This window comes from Molossus molossus, unplaced genomic scaffold, assembly GCF_014108415.1.
Source record: "Molossus molossus isolate mMolMol1 unplaced genomic scaffold, mMolMol1.p scaffold_m16_p_1, whole genome shotgun sequence".
Taxonomy (NCBI): domain Eukaryota; kingdom Metazoa; phylum Chordata; class Mammalia; order Chiroptera; family Molossidae; genus Molossus; species Molossus molossus.
Window position 1 is genome coordinate 55,672,849 of NW_023425344.1, and position 20,791 is coordinate 55,693,639.

Here is a 20,791-nt window from a genome sequence, read left to right on the forward strand (position 1 = left end):
AAATATTTCTAAGTGACAAGTTGGGGAGGGTGAAAAGGGCAATCTATGAGTAATTGCGTTAGCCATTGAACAAATCACAATCTAGTGAGGAAGAAGCACAAACAATTGCAGCAAATGCCTGTCAGACAAATGGCTGTCTGAAGAACACATCTGACAAATTAATATATCAAAATCACCATTTTCATTTAGTTGCTTCTCAGCTCAAACACCCTCCATTTTCACAATCTGTATCAAGTCACTATACAAAGTCCCTCACAACCTGGACCTAACCTTAATTTTGAACCTCATCTTTTCCGGAAGCAAATGCTGACATCCAGGTCATGCAAGCTTCCGAGGAGGCCGAATCCTGGTTTAACGAGATAAAAGCGCCTGCGTCTGCCCCTTATACTCTGGAACGTCCCCTCCTTCCCAACACAAGAACCCGCAGAGCGCGGGCTCGGACACTGACGTCGGTCGAAAGGATCCTACGAGACGATTCATCAAGTGTTACCAAGTAATTCAAGTTAGTAGCTTCTGAAAAGAAAAGGCAGAGAAAACTACATAGAAGTTGGAGATTGGGGGCGGGCCATTTGTCTTTCCATCTCTGTGAGATCAGAGATAAGCCCTAAAGCAAACGACGTCTTTAAAGGTCCGTGACAGCGAGGTCTGCACAGCAGGTAGAAACATCCAAAGGGACAGCAGAGCCCCAAGAGGTGGAGAACGAACCCTAAAGCATGTCCCTTCCCCAACCCCTTCTCACTTCACGAAAGACTCCAGAACCTAAGAGCAGCACACGCGGCCAGCCGGATCCCAACTCCACTCCACGCCTCCCCAACCCCACTGGTGTGTCCACCAGTCGCGCCTCGGCCTCTAGCGTCGCCAGGGCGCAACCCCACCTCCTCCACGTAGGCCGGCGGGTCCCGCTTGATCAGATTCTGTAACTGCGGCAGGTTGCTGGGCAGCTTGTTGTTGTTTCTGTTGGACATGTTGGCTGCTGACCAGCTCCGCGGCGAAAAAAAAAAATACCTACACCGCTGGCAACTACGAGCGGTGCCAGCAGCGGCTGGGAATCGTGTGTCCCACTACGACCGGAAGCAGCACGTGGGGCGCGCAGCAAGGCTAGACTACGGCAGCCTCGGAGTGTCAAACTTGCTCTGCCGCAATGCTCCGTGGTTGATACGGCGGTTTTATTCCTCGGCCAACCGCTGCTGCTGCCGGTCGTTTCTGCGCTATTCTAAAACGCGAAGTTGTTTTCACACATATTATTTCCCCGACACACTCTTGTGAAACAGATGAGAATTACTAATTTTTTTTTTAAATTCCACAGGCTAAAGTTAGAAGCTAAAAATATCCATGAGGAGTAGTCTATCCTCTAACGAGGGGGAGAAAGAGCAAAGAGAGGTGTAAATTAGTATTTTTGTATAACTTGAAATACCTTATAAGTTTTGTTTGGGATTTTTTCAACTCAATGTCATCCAGCTGTAGACTGGTAAAGAAGTGCTATATTGATTGGCTTAAATGCTAATTAAGCCCGCTGGTGTGGCTGAGCTTGGACCCATGCCAGGAGGTCACCAGTTCGATTCCAGTTAGGGCAGGTGTCCAGGTTGAGGGCTCGATCCCCAGTGGGGGGCATGCAGGAAGCAGCCAATTCATGTTCTTTCTTATGTATGTTTCTGTCTCTCTCCCCCTCTCCCTTCCTCTCTCAAAGCAATAAAGAAAAAAATTTAAAAAGTAAATAAAGTGCAAATTAATTTGTACTTAAATGTCAATCACTGTTAACAATCTTTGTAAGTACTGTTCAACCAGAATTTTAAATTCAGATCCTGGTAATCTGAAGAGAATACATTTAGCCCTGGCCAGTTTTGCCCAGCGGTTGGAGCATCGGCCTGCGGTCCAGAGAATACATTTATACAATGTCACAATGCAAAAATAAATATGTCATGAATGTAGGAGATAGGGGGCTGTTAATATAAAAATACACTTGATCACACCCTAAGCCAGGCACTGTTCCAAGCACTTCATGTGTATTAATTTATATATTCCTCAGAACAGCCTTCTAAAATAGGTACTATAATTATCTGCATTTTATAGATGAGGAAACAGTCTCAGACAAGTTGGCTGTCCAAATCCATAGCCTGTGAGCAAGCTGGGACTTCACTCCAGGCAGTCTTGATTGTAACTAGATAAGAAAAAAAAGTAGCCTGACAGCTGTCAGCTGGCAACTGATTTGGCAGTAGACAGACAGTGGTGCTCTCCTGCTTAAAATAAGCAATTTCACAGAACACCAACTTCAGTCAAGGTCATCTGTGGCTGAGCCAAAAACAAGACAACTCTAATCACATCTAAGCACACAAAAAATCAAGAACATTTTGCAAACCACGATTAGTTTTTCAGCTGCACTTGGAAAATCACTTCTATTTATTAACCATTGAATCAAGTACTTGTGTAGTTATTAAATGTAAGCATTAAATCTTTTATTTAAAAAAATTCATAGATTTATTTATTTATCCTTACCCATAGACATTTTCCCATATTTTGTTCAGATAGAGTGGGAGGGGGAGAGAGAGAGAATCATCGACGTGAAAGGGACACATCGAGTGGCTGCCACCCGCATGACCCAACCAGGGCCGGGAACAAACTGCAACCGAGTTACATGCCCTTAGAGGGAACCGAACCCAATCTCTCTGGACCGCAGGCCGACGTTCTAACCGCTGAGCCAAACCAGCCAGGGCTAGATTTATTTATTTTTTTAATGATTAGGTAATATTAGACAAAAAGCATTCTTAAAGCAAAATATGTTGAAATATTCAATATAATTTCTGTCAAAATTATGTTTATGTACTATGAATAATCATCTTAAGTCACAAAATGTGACTTGTGAATAAAACACTCAGGCTATGTCACAAGCTTTTATTCACCATCCATATGTCAGGCATTAGTGTAGGTACTAAGAATACGAAAATAAATAAGGCATGAGCATTTGCCTTCAAGAAACTCACAGACTAATAAGGGAGACAGATAAACACATTTATTTATTTTTTTGTTAATCCTAACCTGAGGATATTTTTCCATTAATTCTTAAATAGAGGAGAAGCGAGGGAAACATTGATGTACATCAATTGGTTGCCTCCTGCATGACCCCAACTGGGCTGGAGATCGAACCTGCAACCCATGTATGTGCCCTTGACTGGGAATTGAACCCACACCCTTTGGTCCCCAGGCTGACGCTCTAACGGTACAGCCAAACTGGCCAGGGGTAGACAAACACTTTTAAAGTGAATAAAAGAGCTCAGTGGATTGAGCATGGACTGAGGTTCTGGTTCTATTCCCAGTCAGGGCACATGCCCAGGTTGAAGGTTCGATCCCCAGTATGGGGCATGCAGGAGCCAGCCAATCGATTGATGTTTCTATCTCTCCCTCTCTCTAAAAGATAAATAAATAAAGTGAATAAAAGTATTCTTACAATAGATCAATGGAAGCAATAGTACAAACTGGTCTAGAGGAATCAGAATATTTCAGTTTTTGATAGTATTTGATTGAAATTCTGAAAGATTACTTGTTCTGTAGGAGGGAAAGAAAAGCTTTTTAAATAAAGAAAATAGCCTGATGGGAAGAGATTAACCAAAGAACGTATATGCATATATGCATAACCCATGGACACAGATAATAGTTCAGTGAAGGGGGGGATGGGGGGGTGGGGGCCCGAGGGTGTCAATGTGGGAAAAAACAGAGGACATCTGTAATACTTTCAACAATAAAGATAAATTAATATATATATATATATATATATATATTCCACCTAAAAATAAATAACATGTGAAGAGTTCAGGAGATAAAATGACATTTAGATTAGTTAACTTTTTTATTCTTTTATCCTTTCTCCTCACTTGTTCTCCTTCTTCTCCCTAAACAATAGTTAAAAATTCAGATATCAACCCATACTAGTTTTACCCATCTGCTTGTGGGATAAAAAGAAAAGACCCTGTATCAAGGTACAAAGCCTTGAAAAAGTCTAGTGGATTTAAGAGATGGCTAGAAGTTTGGTGTGACTAAAGTTTGGAAGGGCAGTGTGCAACAGAACAGGAGTTGAGAAAAATGAATTGGGTGAGGTTATGCAGTCTGGGTGATGCAAGGCTTTATATGCTCATCTAAGGAGGGCATATCTGTCAGGGCACTTTACCCAAAACACCTGAAGGCAAGATTTTTTAAAAAAATGAATGAAAAAATTAAGGCTGAGCCCTGGCCGGTTTGGCTCAGCGGTTAAAGCGTTGGCCTGTGTTCCAGAGAGACCCCGGTTCGGTTCCCGCTGAGGGCACGTACCTCAGTTGTAGTTTGTCCCCGGCCCTGGTTGGGTCACGTGGGTGGCAACCACTTGATGTGTTCCTTTCACATCGATGTTTCTCTCTCTCTCTCCCTCTCTCCCACTCTATCTGAACAAAAAAAAAAAAGGAAAAATGTCCTCGGGTAAGGAATAAGAAAAAAAAAAATTAAGGCTGAGAGTGGCTAACTGAATACAGTAAGCCCTCTCCCCATGTCCATGGGATCCTTATTCTTGGATTCAGTCAACCAAAGATACTTGGAAAAAAAAAAAGTTTGAAAAAAATATTGCATTGTTACTGATGTGTACTACGTAGCCAACTACACCTGATGGTTGCATCTGTAGTGACATGTACAGACGTTTTTTTCCTTGTCATTATTCTCTAAGCAATACAGTATAACAACAGCTTACATTATTTTAGTTATTATGAGCACTAATGAGATTATTTAAACTATATAGGAGGATGTGTATAGGTACTATGCCATTTTATACAAGAGATTTGAGTGCCTGTGAATTTTGGTATCTGCAGGAGTTCCTGTAACCAATCCCCTACAGATACCTAGGGACAACTGTATGTATTTAGAATGACTAACTGAATATGTATTTTTTAAGTGATAAATAATGGCTATGTTATATGTAACGTGATATACATGTGTTCAATGTATATTAGCCAGATCAATGCTATACTCATATTTAGTTTTGAATTGGTAAAGGAAGTTTTCATCTTTTTCTCTTTCACAAATTATTTTTAACCTGAAGTAAATTATTCTAGAAAAGAAAATATTCTTTATACCTTTGCAAAGGAGACCCTATTATAATTGTAAAATGGATCATATCTGAATTCAAATGGATTAAAATTTTCTTTATTGGAGCATAGACCAGAGAGCTTAATTGTTTATTGTCTGTCTTTCCGCACTAGATTGAATTTAATGAGGATTCTGTTTTGTTCACTGCCCTATCCTCTGCATTTGGAGCAACGCATGGCAAACAGTAGGTGATCAGTTAATATTTGTTGAATGAATGAATGAACAATCTCTAGTCTCTTCCAATCCTTCAATTGTGTGACTTATTAAAGTAAGAAATTAATATATCTTAGATATCCACAGTGGAAATTTACCTCAAAATCAGAAAGTAACTAACATGTGAATCCTAGTTATTGTTTCCCTCACTAGAAACCAGTGGTATTGACTATGTTCAGAAAAGCCAAGCATGTGTCAGTACTTTTCTAATAAAAATATATTGTTTTTAAAAACTGTTTGTGTAGCCACTGGAGGGAGCTCATGCTTTTCTTTTTAACAAGAAAATTACATCATTTTACAAAAAGACCACAGACAAACTCCGCAGGAAAAGTGTACCAGAAGAAATTTTTGTTCTTTTCAAGACTAGTTTAATTTCTTATTGTTCCACCCTCAACCCCGCCACCCCCACAACACCACCTCTCTTTCCAGCTTCCTGTGAGTTTTGCCCACTATTCCATCTATCCTTTCCTCTTTGTGGATAGTGAGAACTATTGAGTCTGCCTTTGGATAAATCTGTCACCCCCAAGCTCACTAGGACGTTCCACTATCTTTCTCTGATTATTATCTTCTCTAAAATCATCATAGCCAAGTTTTTAAAGTCAGAATGTTTCCCAAGAACCATTTAATGGTTTTATTTCCTATATCTTTACACTTAAAACCTCAAAGCGTGATAACATTTAGTTGGCTTTGAAAGATCTTTAATAGTTTTGTGAACAGAGAGGAGGTAACTAGATCCTTTGGTGATAGACCACTGCACAGGAAGTCGTTAATCTCATCAAAAGGTAACAGAAACAAAGGCTTGCCCTTATTTTGTAGTCAGATTTCTTGGGTGTTTGGGATAAACCTGATGCCATTCACTGCCTTGTTCTATAAGATCTGCTGTTACTCCCCTGGCCAGTGTGGCTCAGTTGGTTGTGCAGTGCCCCATGCACCAAGAGGTGGCAAGTTCCATTCCTGGTCAGGGCACATGCCCGTTTCAGGCTTGATCCCCATGGCCTACTTGGTTCTACATTCTGCATAGAGGCAGAGGCCATGGCCTTGTTCCCTAGAGATGGAGATACCAGCAACTATTTCTTTCTTTCTTTCTTCTTCTTCTTCTTCTTTTTTTTTTTATCCTCACCTGAGGACATTTTTGCATTTATGTTCAGAGAGAGCAGGAGGGAGAGAGGGAGGAAGAGAAAGAGAAACATCGAGTGGTTGCCACCCACACGACCCCAACCAGAGCTGGGGACAAACTGCAATGGAAGTATGTGCCCTTAGCGGGAACCGAACCCAGGACTCCTGTCCACGGGCCAAAGCTCTAACTGCTGAGCCAAACCGGCCAGGGCTCTTTTTTTCTTTCTTTCTTTTTTTAATTTAGAGATAGGAAGTGAGACAAAAGGAGAGGGAAGGAGACAAAAGGAGAGGAAAGGACAAAAGGAGGGAAGGAAGAAAGAAGGGAGGGAGGGAGGGAGGGAGGGAGGAAGGGAGGGAAGGAGGGAGGGAAGAGACTGATGTGAGAGAGAAACATCAATCACTTGCCTCCTGTACACACTCTAGCCGGGAATTAAGCCAGAAACCTTTTGTTGTACTGGATGATATTCCAACGAACTCAGCTACACCAGCCAGCGCTTTTCTTTTTTATAAAAACAAATTCTTGCCCTGGCCAGTTTGGCTCAGCGGTTAAGGCATAGGCCTGAGGACCAAAGGGTTGCTGGTTTGATTACCAGCCAAGGGCACATACCTGGGTTGCAGATTAGATCCCAGGCCCCTAGGGCCATGCAAGAAGCAACCAGTAGATGTCTCTCTCTGTCTCTCTCTGTCTCTCTCTCTCTCTGTCTCTCTCTCTCTGTCCCTCCCTCCCTTCCACTCTATCTAAAAACCAATGGGAAAATGTCCTCGGGTGAGGATTAACAACAAATAAAAATAAAAACAAATTCTATATGAAAACAGTCAACTCGAAACAGTATAATGAAGTACTATATTTAAAGAATGAAAGTTCTTTATCTGTGTAGCAGACTTTTAAAGAAAGCAAATAGTTATGTATAATTCCATATCTTTTCCTCTAATCTTTTATCAATTTACCCTAGTTTATAATCTTAGTCACAGACTTCAATTTGATTATTCCTTTTTTTTTCTTCAGATAGAGTGAGAGGGAAAGAGAGAGAGAGAGAAAAACATCAATGTGAGAGAGACACACCAACTGGTTGCTTCCTGCACACCTGACCAGAGCTGGAGACTGAACCGCAACCAAGGTACGTGCCCTTGACCAGAATCAAACCAGCAACTCTTTGGTCTGCAGGCCAATGCTCTAGCCACTAAGCCAAACTGGCCAGGGTGGGATTTATGTGTTTCTTAAAATGTAGAGTCAAAAACTGTCCTTTGAATTTTCAATTAATTTTGTGTCAAAATGTCTCAGGTTGCCTTGGCCAGGTGGCTCAATTGGTTGGAGCATCGTCCCATACACCATAAAGTTTCAGGTTTCATCCCTGGTCCAGGTGCACAGGTGAAGCAACTAATCATTGTCTCTCTCTCTCCCTACCTCCTTCCTCTCTCTAAAATCAATAAATACATCAGTGGGTGAGGATTTAGGAAAAAAAAAATAGTCTCGGGTAATCTCTTAAACCAGGAGATTAACCCCTTATCAGTACTAGAAGGTTGCCTATTTATCTTACATAATTTCATCTTGTCTCTAGACAGGCCCAAAAGGAAAGTGATAGTACACTAGTGCACATGTGATTGCAATCTCTCTCTCTATAGTTCTTTTGAATAAGGAAGCAAATTTCTGTTTTCCCTGGAGGGATTAAGAAATACCTTTCTCGTCCAGCTGGTGTGGCTCAGTGGTTGAGCACTGACCCAGGCACCAAGAGGTCACCAGTTCAATTCCCAGTTAGGACACATGCCCAGGTTGTGGGCCCAAACCCAGTGGGGAGCATGCGGGAGGTGGCCAATCGATGTTTTCTCTTATCGATGTTTCTATCTCTCTCTCTCCTTCTCACTTCCTCTCTCTCTAAAATCAATAAAGGAAAAAATATTTTTTAAAAAAATACCTTTCTCACCGTGGCCAGTTTGGTTCAGCGGTTAGTGTCAGCCTGCGGACCAAAGAGTTCCGAGTTTGATTCCGGCCAAGGGTACACACCTCGGTTGCGGTTTGTGCCCAGCCCCAGATGAGGTCCTGTGAGTGTCAACCAATCAATGTTTCTCTCTCTCTCCCTCCCACTCTGTCTGAAGATAAATGTAAAAATATTCCCAGATGAGGATTAAAAATAAGCAAATAAATAAATAAAGTGGTAACAAATCACTATCGATGAAACAAAAAAGAAAGAAAGACCTTTCTCCTAATTGGCTGACTGAGATAATAGGCAAGTAAACAGACATGAGCAGAGCAAGGACGATGGGCCAGGTACAGAAACTCACCAGGACAGAAAGCCCTGGATGTCTAGCAAGGGGCAAAACTGGGAAAACAAGAACCTTGCCCCCAGGGTAACCTGTCCTCCCCTAGTCATGCGGTTTAGACCTCCTTTTTCCTCCCAAAAGATAACATCTAGGCCTTAGTTGTACTTCAGCTCCAGGCCCAGAAAAGCAGCAAAACCAGGCAAATGTGGCTGCCTCAAGACCAGTATCATTGACTAATGACCCCCTGCCCTGGTACTGACCAATCAGTGGGCACCACGACCCTGAAAGAGCACACCTCAAAAGCTAATGAATATTCTAATAAGATCCTCCCCTGAGACCTCCTCTAAGATTCCCACCTGCAAGAGAGAAAAATACACTCAGGATGAGGGGCCCAGTGTGAACTCTCCCCCAGGGGAGCACACTAGCACCATTCCTTTCCCTTTTCTTCCCTCTAGGGGACCCCAGGAGACTTGCAACCAGGGGAACAATGGACAGTGGCAGCTCATCCAGGGCTCACCCCCTAAATCTGTCTCTAAGGCCCCCTTTTCTCTGACTTCCCAGTGAGCCAAAGCAGCCCAACCTAGGCTCTCCTGTTGCTTCTTCTATGAGCTTCCTTGTTTCACTTTCCTAAGTGTGTTTTTTCCATGGCCAATAAACTCTTGCTTGCTTTGCTACACTTTGTCTCTTGACTGAAATTTTTCCTTCAAGAAGATAAGAACCAAGGTCTCACCATCTTGCCACTAACAATAATACTGGCATTTAAATTCAAAAGTACAGCCCTAGCCCAGTTGGTGTGGCTCAGTGGTAGGATGTCGGCCCATGCACCAAGAGGTCGCCTGTTCAATTCTTGGTCAGGGCACATGCCCGGGTTGTGGGCCGAATCCCCAGTGGGGGGCATGCAGGAGGTGGCCAATCAATGTTCTCTCTCATCAATGTTTCTATCTCTTTCTCCCTCTCCCTTCATATCTCTCTAAAAAGTCAATAAAAAAAGAAAAAAAGTACAGTCGTGGCTGGTTTGGTTCAGCTGTTAGAGGGTTAGAACATTGGCCCTCGGGCAAAGGGTCAAGGGTTCAGTTCAGGTCAAGGGCACATACCTATGCTGTGGGAGGCAACCAGTCCATGTGTCTCTCTCATATAGATGTCTCTCTTTCTCCCTTCCACTCTCGCTAAAATTCAACAGAAAAATATCCTTGAGTGAGGATTAACAACAAAAAATGTACAGTTTACAGATTAAATACTTTTACTGATTTCTTTACCAATTGCTCTAATATATAAACTTTGTTTAGATACAAACTGCTTTCTGGTATAGCAAAATAATTTAAATTTTATATCAGAGAACAATTCTTAATAATTAAAGTCACTTTATGACAGGGAATTAATAGGCAGAGTATTTCCATATGACTGGGAGCATTCTGGGATGGAGTCATGGAAAAGCAAGACTTGAATCATGTGTAGGTAAGGATCAGATAGATTGGGGGGAAGGGGCTGTTGAGGGGAGCAGATGAATAAAAGAGCATGAGCAAAGCCGAGGGGAGAGTGATCATGCTAAATCTGGATGATCATTGTAAGAGTATTGAGATTGATTTGGGAAAGGTCTGGAAAAATATTTGGAGTGGAGCACATATCAACCAACTAAACAATATATATTAAGTGCTTCCAGGTGCCAGGCACTGTTTTAGGCACTATGGATGTAGTGGTGAAGAGGACAATGTTTTCTGCAGTCAAGAAACTTAATATTTGTGATGTGATGGGGGACAGAAAATAACAACGTAAATATTTTTAAAACATAATTTCAGATTGTGATGAAATTTGTTTGTTTTCTCTGATTGGGTTAAAAGAGAATGAAACAAACTATAGCCCCAAGATTTTTAAAAATTGTGGGCCCTTTTAAGTTAAATTACAACAGGCATCCCTTGCACGTATGTTTCTTCTTTTGTTAGTTTTATGTTTACGTTATTAGTATTAGCTTTTCCAGATGGCTTTCTTAATAGGGATATTTTAAAGCCACTTGCCCATTTCATGAAGTTTGGTTTAGTTAGCTATCTATTGTATAATCTTTATAATCCTGGTGGTAGTTTAGAATTAGCTGAAGCAGACTGCCCACATTAGTGGCAATCCATTATTGCGATGTTGAGAAATTGACTGCCTGAATGATAGCACACGTCAATCCCTCCCAGTTGTGGCATTCTCACTTTCCTGTAGGAAATCAGCATGTGACAGACCACCACCAGACAAATACATTGACTGAAGATGCCAGGATCAACTGCTGGGTTCAGATTTATAGTAAGTCTTCAGTTCATTTTTATTTGTTAAAATGTTATATGTTATGTATATACAGTTCAAATATATGTTGTTGTTTTCCTATCCTCACTTGAGGACATTTTTCTATTTTTGTTGTGGGAGGGAGAGAGAGGAAGAGAGAGAGAGACAGAGAGAAACATTGACATGATAGAGTCATATCAAGTGGCTGCCTCCCGCACGACCCCAACCAGGGCCGGGGACGATCGAAACTGAAGCACGTGCCCTTGACTGGAATCGAACCTGCAACTCATTGGTCCATGGGCCAGTGCTCTAACCGCTGAGCCAAACCGGCCAGGGCTTAAATATATGTTTTAATATATTAAATATGCTATAAATATTCTCATTTCATCTACCCCATAGGGTGTACACACCCACTTTGGAAAGCACTACACTAACGAGAGTCTGGGGAGAGGACTACCATTTCACTAGGGATGATAAAGAAGGAGATTGTGACATATAAGCTGAAATTCAAATGATGAGGTGGGAACAACCCTGCAAAGAAGAGTGTTTCAGGTACCGGTGTATCAGGTAGGGAAGCAGAGCCACTGTGAATATTATGGAAATAAAGGGTTGACTACAAGAATCAGATCTTACACAGATGAGGGAGGATCTCAAGAAGGGAAAGTCTGGGAGGATAGTCAAGAGGTTGGAGAAAGATTCACTGACAAAGCCAGCAGAAGCACTGGTACAGTTGGACAAGTAAGAGCTCATGAGAAAAATCCAAGAAGCCAAGCCTGTCCAGCTGCTAAATTGGGACTGCTAGGGGCCTGTGGGAAGCTGCTGCTCCTGTGTAACTATAGCCTCTGTGGGTACACTTCCAAGATCTGGTGGAGGGCCTGGGACCATTGTTGGTCACAAGGCCAACAGTCATGATGACAAGGTGAATGTGGAGGACAGCGAGGGTAAGCTGGGATCCATGGATACCAAGGTGTCTGTCATTCTGTCTAATCAAGAGTAATGGCTACTCCTTCATCTCTCTTTTTTACGTCTTCACTTCTCTTTTATAAATCTCTCTTTGGCTAACTCTAACCTAGAACCACACAGGGAAGGGGATTCTGGGACAATGAATTCTCAGCTTAACCAAGTTGATATAGCACAACCCAGCACAACAGGGAACAGCACAGGCAAAGGCCCTGAGAAGGAAATGAACTCAGTGTGCTTGAGAAACAGAAAGAAGGTGAGGCTGGGGGCTCAACAAAGGAGGGGGAGGAGAGAGGGAGCATGTCAGAGAAGCGGGCAGAGCTTAAGTCATATATGGCTTGGTAGCCCATGATATGGTTGACTTCATTCTAAATTACTGGATTTTAAGCAAGGTGGTGGTGTTCTGTGAGTTCTTCTTTGAGAGGATCATTCCGGCTGTCATGAAGGTACTGAAGGAAGATTAAATTTGAAGAAAAGGGCTGCAGGAAAATAGGAGGCTAGAGACAAAGATGGCTTGGACTTTGAGTATAAAAGTATAGATATGAAACTGGTCAGTCAGGTTTTTAATCTCATTTCTCCAACATACTTGTTCAGTCCTGGAAACACCCCTCTGTGTAGGAGATGTGGAACACCCTTCGTTGTGAGGAAGCAACCGTAGAGGAAAATAGTCCAAGAAGAGTGGAACTGACACTAAGTACTTTCACTACAGCAAGGTCTATGCGGGGCCTGTTCCTCACAACAGCCCTGAATGAGGAAACGGGTGCACAGGCAGGTTAAGTGATATACATGAAGCAAGGTCACATAGCTAATAAGTGGCGGGCTTTTGATCCTAACCCAGATATCTCAGAATCTAGAATCCTGCTGGCTTTCACATTAAGGCCCTTGTGGGTAGTCATGTCCATAATCAGCAGCTGCTACCTGCCCAAACGTGACACCTGTCTGGCCTCTCAAGTGTACCTCAAATGTACCAGGTTGTTATACTTTGTTCACTCTCAACCCTCTCTGAGAGTCCACACTGCAAAATATCTCCAGCCCAATTTTTCTAAACTCTTACCTTGTGCTTGATCTCCACCGTAACTACTAATGGCTTTATAATATTTAAACATATATACTTTCAGAATATAAAAAAGAAGACTTTTTTGTTTGTTTGTTTCCTGGGTATATATCTCATCGAGATAGGATTATCTTTTAGGATTAGGAAATAAATTTCATTCCACACACCTCTTATAAGTCAATGTTGTTATAAGGTAATTTTGTCACATTTTCCACAGTTTTTTTTTTTTCCTCCTGTCTCCTAAAAGCCCTTTCAAGGGTTTCCATGTCTTTATCTCAATTACATCTTAACCGAGATGAAAGCAAATGAACAAAGACATAAGAATTACTGTTAAGCATGCAATCATTGAAGTGTATGTAAAAAAATCAAGATTTGTTTTCTGATTAATGGTCCATTTATTGATACCACTGTCTTTTAACAAAGAAATTATTTCAGAGTACAAGGTATATATGCCAATACTGCTTTGAACTTAATTACTTGCTTAGAGAGTATACATGTCTATATAAATGATGAATGATTATTATGTACATATATGTCATAATATGTGGTTTCTGGTTATTAGTTATATACTGTCCACTTTACCTGTGAGATGCATGGTAACTGGGTCACAAGACTCTCAAATTAGAAACATTTAGATTTTTCAGGGAAGTTATATGGAAGGAACTAGAATTTCATGATCAGATAAGACACTGTTTGGGTGGGATCACCACCAGACAGCAGTGAAAATCATCTGTAGTGTAAGGAGTAACAAAACTTGGGAAAGTAGATATATACTTAAATTCTGGCCAAAGACATCCTGTCCTACAACAGTTCACCGAACCTTTCTTTAAGACAGTTTCTAAGCCCTGCAGAGGTTAAGTGAGCACCAACCATATCTCCACTAGTAGGATTTGCTGCTCCCTCTAGCTCTTGGTACCTTAATACACCCTTTCTTCATGAGACCTAGGGAGATAATCAGTAATCACAATACTTGACAAACTCTGAAAAAAGTTTAATGACATTTAATGACAATGACATTCATATTTACTTAAAATCAGTTTTCAAAAGGATATTGGTGGCTTTCTTGTCCTATTATAGAAATCTGATGCTTGTCTGAGATGATACTCAAGGAATTTTTGTATGGGGTGGGAAAAGGTTGGGCATTGGTTGATTCCTAAAGCTCCTTGCAAGATTCCTATTGTAAGATTCTGTGATTCTAGGCACCTTGTATATTTTATGAAAACAGTTCAGAATATCCACAAATGTTTACACGTTTCCTTCTTATCTGCTAAAGAAGCCAACTTAACATCCATAAGGCAAGGATGTTGCACCACCCTGGGTGCCTGCAGAGACCATGGCCTTAGGATAATGAGGTTACCAGGGGCTACTCAACATTGAGTAGCCAATAGGGTAGCCAGCTCCTGCTCTGAAGAGATGGCCTGGTAGCCCTCCTACCTGTAACAATTGCAATTAAGAAATTATTCAAAACCTAGTTCCACATTATATGAGGCACAGTGGCAGATTCAAGGAAATGAACTATGGCCCCTGCCTTTCAGGAGCTGGAGAGAGAGAATAAACAGAAAGAAATAATTAGAAAATAATTAAGTGTTCACCTGTGTGATGTGGAACACAAGTGAAATAAGAGTTTTAAGATAATCTGAGTGTCCAGAAGGTTTTATTTAACAGGCAGGATTGAACTGAATCTTGAAGCCTGGGTCAAGTGAAGATCAGTGGGGAGAAGAAGGCATTCCTGTGCGGTGTAGGGGAAATACTGAGAAAAGAGTAGACCAGGGCAGTGAGATCATGGCCGGTGTAGTAGAGCAGGCAGGCATAGAACTGTGATAGGACAATGAGGAACTGGCTTGACTGAGGCAAAGGGGAACAACAGAAATAAAGTGGTCAGCCTGGGCAGGCAAGATCAAGTCACAGGGCCTCAAACGTGAGATACAAGGTTCTGACAGCTAAGTGCTAGTGTTCTCCAGGGGTGGTCCCCAGAAACAACCAGCACTTACATCAGATACATTGCATGTGAGGCCTGAAGGTGGATTAAAATACAGATGCTGATGGCCATGGCAGTTTGGCGAGGTCCAGCTCAATTCAAGCTGCTTGGCTTATCAACAAGCTGACCAGCTGGGGCGTGCTGACTCTCTGAAAACTGCAGGCTGTGGTCTTGGAAGCCTAGGGCTGCTCTCCCAGGCAGCTGTTGTGTGTGAGATGTGGTTGTGTGGGCATTTGTCCACATGTGGGTGTTACTAAGATCCTGCTCTTGAGCATAATGAAAGTCAGCGGACTGTAGGCGGAAGAATCAAGACAAACTACAGCCTCTAACAATTCTTAACATTTGGATTTAAAAAGCCACTTTCTAGCTTTAATTACAGTTTCGTAATGATGCTTTATAATTTCTAGTCAGATCAACAAGCTTATAGATTAAGCTGTTGGAATTATTTCAGTATAATTATAAAGAACCTTTTTAACACAAAATACTTGTCGGTAAAGTGGTCGCCTATGTAGTCCTCTTTTGGTGATGACGTTGAGATCGTTTCACTTTTAGAATTTGCTTTTTTGATGTTTTTTTCCCTTTCTTTTGCTGTTTCTTTTGGATGACCTGCAAGGAGAGGGGGGAAATGTGAAATATAAAATAAAATGTTTCTTTATCTTACCATTTTTCCTTTCTTATATTATATTTGAACTCTCCAGACTGTGGTCCATCTTCATCCTCAGAACTGGTTTAAAGTTGTTTCACTCTCAAAAGTGAAATTTGATTCTTTCTACTTCACCCACTTTGAGGAAGAGGCAACAGCCTTCTAATTGGTGTTCTCTTGTCCATTCTCCTGGCTTATTACCACCTTCACTCCAACCTTGCTCACGAACAAACTGTGCCAAGTACAACCTTCTGAGGTTGGGAATATTATCATCTACTTCTTACCTATGGAGAGACTGAAGCCTGGAGAGGGTGACTTGCCCAAAGTTGTACAGCTAGTATGTGGTAGAACCACTAATCTCTCAGACTCCGGAAGCCACACTCCCGACTATATATTCTGTGGTCCTCTTCAAACATAACTCCTTAGCATGTCATACAGAATTCTTCCCACTTTGTCCTGGTCTACTTTTTTTTTTTTTTTACCTCAATCCCTTAATTCCCTCCAAGCATACTCCACACACATTGCTTGAGGATCTCTGAACACAGCAAACTCTCTCATGATTCTACTCTTTGTGTGTGTGTGTGTGTGTGATGTCATTGCCCTCCTGGTGAACTATTTATCCTTCAAGACCCAAATCAAATGTCACCTGATATAAAAGGTCTTACTTAATAGTTTCTCCCTGCCCCTGCCTCCAGCAAAATTAATTACTCTTTCTTCCATAATCTTCAAGATTCTCATACATATTTTTATTTTATATTTCACATTGTTCTTTAATTTATTATTAGAATATTTTCTACAGCAGGAACTTACTGCATCTTATTACCTTTCTATTCTCAGTGTCTATTATTCGACTCAATACATATTTATTGTGTTGAATAAGAAAGATAAAGTGCCCTGGCCGGTTTGGCTCAGCAGTTGGAGCATCGGCCTGCGGACCAGAGAGTCTGGGTTTGGTTCCCGCTAGGGGCACGTACCCACAAAAAAAAAAAGATAAAGTTCCTTAACCTCATAGAACCCACATTCTAGTGGTGTGACTGACAAGTGATACTCTATGCAGGAATATAATAATACCTCAAGTGATGGCATCATTCTAGGAACAAATTAGGAGCACAATAATATGAATTTTAAATATATACCTTTAGCCCTGGCCGGTGCTCAGTGGTTAGAGCATCAGCCCACGGACTGAAAGGTCGGGGGTTCAATTCCTGGTCCAGGGCATGTACCTGGGTTGCAGGTTCAATCCCCAGCCCTGGTCAGGGTCGTGTGAGAGGCAACCTATCAATGTGTCTCTCTCACATCTCTCTTTCTATATCTCTCCCTCTCTCCCACCCTCCCTTCCCTTCCTTCCCCTCTACCTAAAAAATCAATGGGAAAATATCCTCTGGTGAGGATTAACAACAACACAAAAGGAACTACATAGATTCTTTGTCTTCCAAAGTTAACTTCTAAGAGAAAGAAAATTTTGTTCCTTGTTTTCACCAACCTGTTTCTCCCATTCTTTAATCAATTTTTTCACTTTGGTTGAATCTGGGTTCAGACATATTTGATCCCCATTCTTCTTTGTAGCACTGCCAAGGAAATAGCAACAAGATTTCTTTAAATTTTAACAATTTAAATGCTTCGTCTTATCCTTAAACAATCCAACAGGTATATGTAACGGGAGAAACTTTTATCTAAAGATGATATTGGTTAGTTTGTTCTGGAAATAGCTATTTAAGCTTAACTGAAGCAGCAAAATAGAAAAGTTATCAGTATACCTACCTTTTTGCAGAAACAATGATTATCAGTATGAATTTTGCCGAATTTTCTAATAAAACTACTTAAAATATAATAAAATGTTATCTTAAAATAAGATTAACAAACTGAATTTTTAAATATTACCTACAGCAGACTCTCCAGGAATAATTCAAAGATTTTTTTCCTTAATTTATCAGGATAGTCTGAGAATAAGAGTAGCCATTCTACATATCATCCATGATTTGGGCATCAAAAGACAAAGTATGCATATACTTTAACCTAGCAATCCTAATCTCCAGAAAAGTATTATTAATAAGAAAGAATTTAAGACATGATATTGCCATAATAAGAGTTTGATATCAATAGCAAAAATTTGGAAATAACCTACATTTAGGTATTGGTCATACAGATTATGGTACATTCATATGATGGAATATAATTTGGCCATTAAAATGACATTATTAGACAAAGATGATACTATTACGGAAGATTTACTGACATGAAGAAATGTTTATGATATAGTGTTAATGACAAAGAAGATTACAAAACAGTATGTAGGGTATGATTTTATTTTTGTGCATGTGTATATATATGTATATACATATAGTGTTTATAAATATATGTATATATTTTTTGTGTCAATATATGTACACACAAAGCAAATGAGAGAGATCTGGAAAACTACATACAAAGGGCTTAACAGTTTTTGTCATTGAATGGTAGGATTATAAATAATATTTATTTTCTCCTTTTGTGTTATCTGCATTAAACCTATTCTACAACAAACATGTATTACTTTTGTAATATGTCACCCTTTGTTCTTAATCTTTACCAGAAATTACTTATTTTTTAAAGAAAGAAGTAGGCCAGATTTGCAGAGGAGCAACAATCTGAATTCGAAGTATCTGAGTGGGCAAGCACTCTGAGGGTAACAATCACACTACATTTAATGTTTCTGCCAATAGGACTCATGCGTGTTTGATGAGATTTTACTTACATGATTTCAGTTTTCTCACAAGAAGGGCTTGGGGAAAACTGTTTAAGGTCCTTTAAGGATTTTAAGTGGATTGTCCCTTCATTGGTGTTGATGCAAAAACAGCGTCCCTTCTGCATCATTGGGACTCCTAAGGGAAAGAGAATGGGTAGCACACATCAGTGTAAGGCAATGTCTCAATTTAGGTGATCCATCAAAATGATACATTTGATTTAATCATGGTTATTACTATCATTTACTAAGTGTCTAATAATCATTACCCCACACTTTTTTTTTTTTTATCCTCACCCAAGGACACTTTTCCATTTTTTTTGTTCAGGTAGAGTGGGAGGGAGAGAGAGAGAGGGAAACATTGACGTGAAAGGGACATGTGAAAGGGACATATCGAGAGGCTGCCACACGCACAACCCAACCAGGGCCGGGACAAAATGCAACCGAGTTACGTGCCCCTAGCGGGAACTGAACCCAGCTCTCTCTGGACCTCAGGCCGACACTCTAACCGCTGAGCAAAACCAGCCAGAGCCATTACCACACACTTTTGAAGTAGTTATTACCTTAATTTTATAGACAAAAAAGCTAAAGTTCAGAGAAGTTAAGTAAAAAACAAACTCATTCAGCTTTTAGGGGGCAGGTACAGAATTTGAGTCCAAAGGCATTCCTCTTAACTACCATATTCCACAACCTTAGGGGAAAAGATTTTTACAATATTTAATAAATGCCTATTGCATATCACCTAACTCACACACAGATACCTAATTCATGTGTGCTCTGTGGACCATAGTTTCCTAAGTAATTTCCAAAGCCATTTATTATGTAACCTTAGTAAAATGAAGCTGATGTTGGTTTGGACAGGAAACTCTACATATAATCACGATCACCATCCTCATCCTCCCTACGGACTTGCTTTTCTTTTTTTAATCCTCACCCAAGGATATTTTCTCATTGATTTTCAGATAGACTGAGAGGGAAGAATGGAGAGAGAGAGAGAGAGAGAGAGAGAGAGGTCGATGTGAGAGAGACATATCAATTGGTTGCCTTCCACACGACCCTGACCAGGGCCAGGGATGAAACTCCATCCGAGGTATGTGCCCTTGACTGGAATTGAACCCGCAACTCTTTGGTCTGAGGGCCAACACTCTAATTGCTGAGCCAAACCGGCCAGGGTCTGCTTTGCTTTTCAATAGTGCTTTAAACTCTTGGAAATACTTTAAAATACACTATCTTCATATCTTAATTCTTTCATTCATTCAACATATATTTACTCAGTGCTTATATGCCATATATCATGAGGTAGATTGAAAAAGCATAACTATAAAATCTCTATTTTACAGCTGAGGAAACTGAAGTCTAGAAAAGTTCACTAATTTGCTCAAGGTAACAAAGGTAGATAGTAAACAGGTTAAGAACTTTTTCTCTGATTATTGGATCTTTAATTGGTTAAGCACAGACATACTTATCAAGAAACAATATCAAGGTGACAAATATAACTTAAGAGACAGAGTCTTTCATCACATTATCACCTAGTTCAAGAAACATTTATTGAACACTTACAACATGCCAGGAATTCACACACCAAGATTGAGAAGACTTTTGTGATTTGACAAGTCTAAGATATGAACTTTGGATAACCAACCACATCACTGAGAAGCTTTTATGAGTGACTCATATCACTTTCTGATGGGTGCAAAGCAATCACCTGTACTGGGAAAATCAAGAGGCTTTTATAGAAATTTACATCTCCGACTTTACTAACCTAATGTCACTCAGAATCCCTTACCTTGAACTCCAATCAGAGTCAGGAAGATGATACCCAAAAGGAGAGGAACACCACTTTTCTTCATAGTAGTAGAATGGAATTCTACTCAGTCACTCTTCTATAGGATTTCAAGTCTGAGAAATTCTTTGGAGAACATGTTCTTGGGAATCATATTTATATAGAACAACTTTTTCCCTCCTGAACTCTGATTGGCTAGTATTCTTAGCTGATCTAGCTAAACTAATCACAAATATTTGCACTGGGGGAAACCCTACTCTCGGATCCTAGGGAATTTCTGCATGTTTTATTTCCATTTCACATAAATGGGTGGTTTATAGTAAGAGATGTGAAACCAGTGTCACTGGTAGCCTTTGGTAGACACACAGCTCCTCACCTGGGTGAAGACTAGATTGTATGATGACTATAATAATATCATAAAACAAGAACTGGGAAAGATTAAAGTCCCAATAAGGAATGCACTTTTCAAATTCCCTTACTATTTATATAATGCATGTCTAGATTTATCTTTTCTTAATCTATGATAAATTAAAAAGCATCTTAATTTTCTCCAGAACCAGATTATTTTCTACTGTGATAAGCTTTTTTTTTTTTAACCATTGCCGTTACAGTTTATTATTATTCTTAATGGTTAGTTAGAATAACAAATCAATTGAAAATAGACAAATGGGCCCTGGCCAGTCTGGCTCAGCGGTTAG

At 40.4% G+C, this 20,791-nt stretch overlaps 2 protein-coding genes across 2 annotated transcripts in view; both read right to left on the reverse strand.

Moving 5' to 3' along the window:
- SDAD1 (SDA1 domain containing 1) overlaps positions 1–1,064 on the reverse strand; it is a 32,458-nt gene extending 31,394 nt beyond the window's left edge. Inside the window, exon 1 of the mRNA XM_036274974.1 lies at positions 876–1,064. Coding sequence (XP_036130867.1) covers positions 876–965 — 90 coding nt within the window. The 5' untranslated portion in view covers positions 966–1,064. The remainder of the gene's footprint in view (positions 1–875) is intronic.
- Positions 1,065–15,441: 14,377 nt separating this feature from the next.
- Positions 15,442–20,160, reverse strand: CXCL9 (C-X-C motif chemokine ligand 9). The gene is made up of 4 exons (XM_036247684.1): positions 20,097–20,160; positions 18,323–18,449; positions 17,072–17,156; positions 15,442–15,551 (listed from the first exon to the last, which is right to left on the reverse strand). The coding sequence occupies exons 1-4, from the start codon at positions 20,158–20,160 to the stop codon at positions 15,450–15,452; spliced, it is 378 nt and encodes a 125-aa protein (XP_036103577.1). The 3' UTR covers positions 15,442–15,449.
- Positions 20,161–20,791: the final 631 nt, after the last annotated feature.

Bases quoted from the DNA above. Each gene is read 5' to 3' on its own strand.
- CXCL9 (XM_036247684.1), bottom strand. From the start codon at position 20,160: ATGAAGAAAAGTGGTGTTCCTCTCCTTTTGGGTATCATCTTCCTGACT. The intron at 18,450-20,096 runs GTAAGGGATTCT...TCTTTCCCTTAG, and splicing joins GACTCTGATTGGAGTTCAAG to GAGTCCCAATGATGCAGAAG. The intron at 17,157-18,322 runs GTAAGTAAAATC...TTTCCTTGGCAG, and splicing joins TGTGAGAAAACTGAAATCAT to TGCTACAAAGAAGAATGGGG.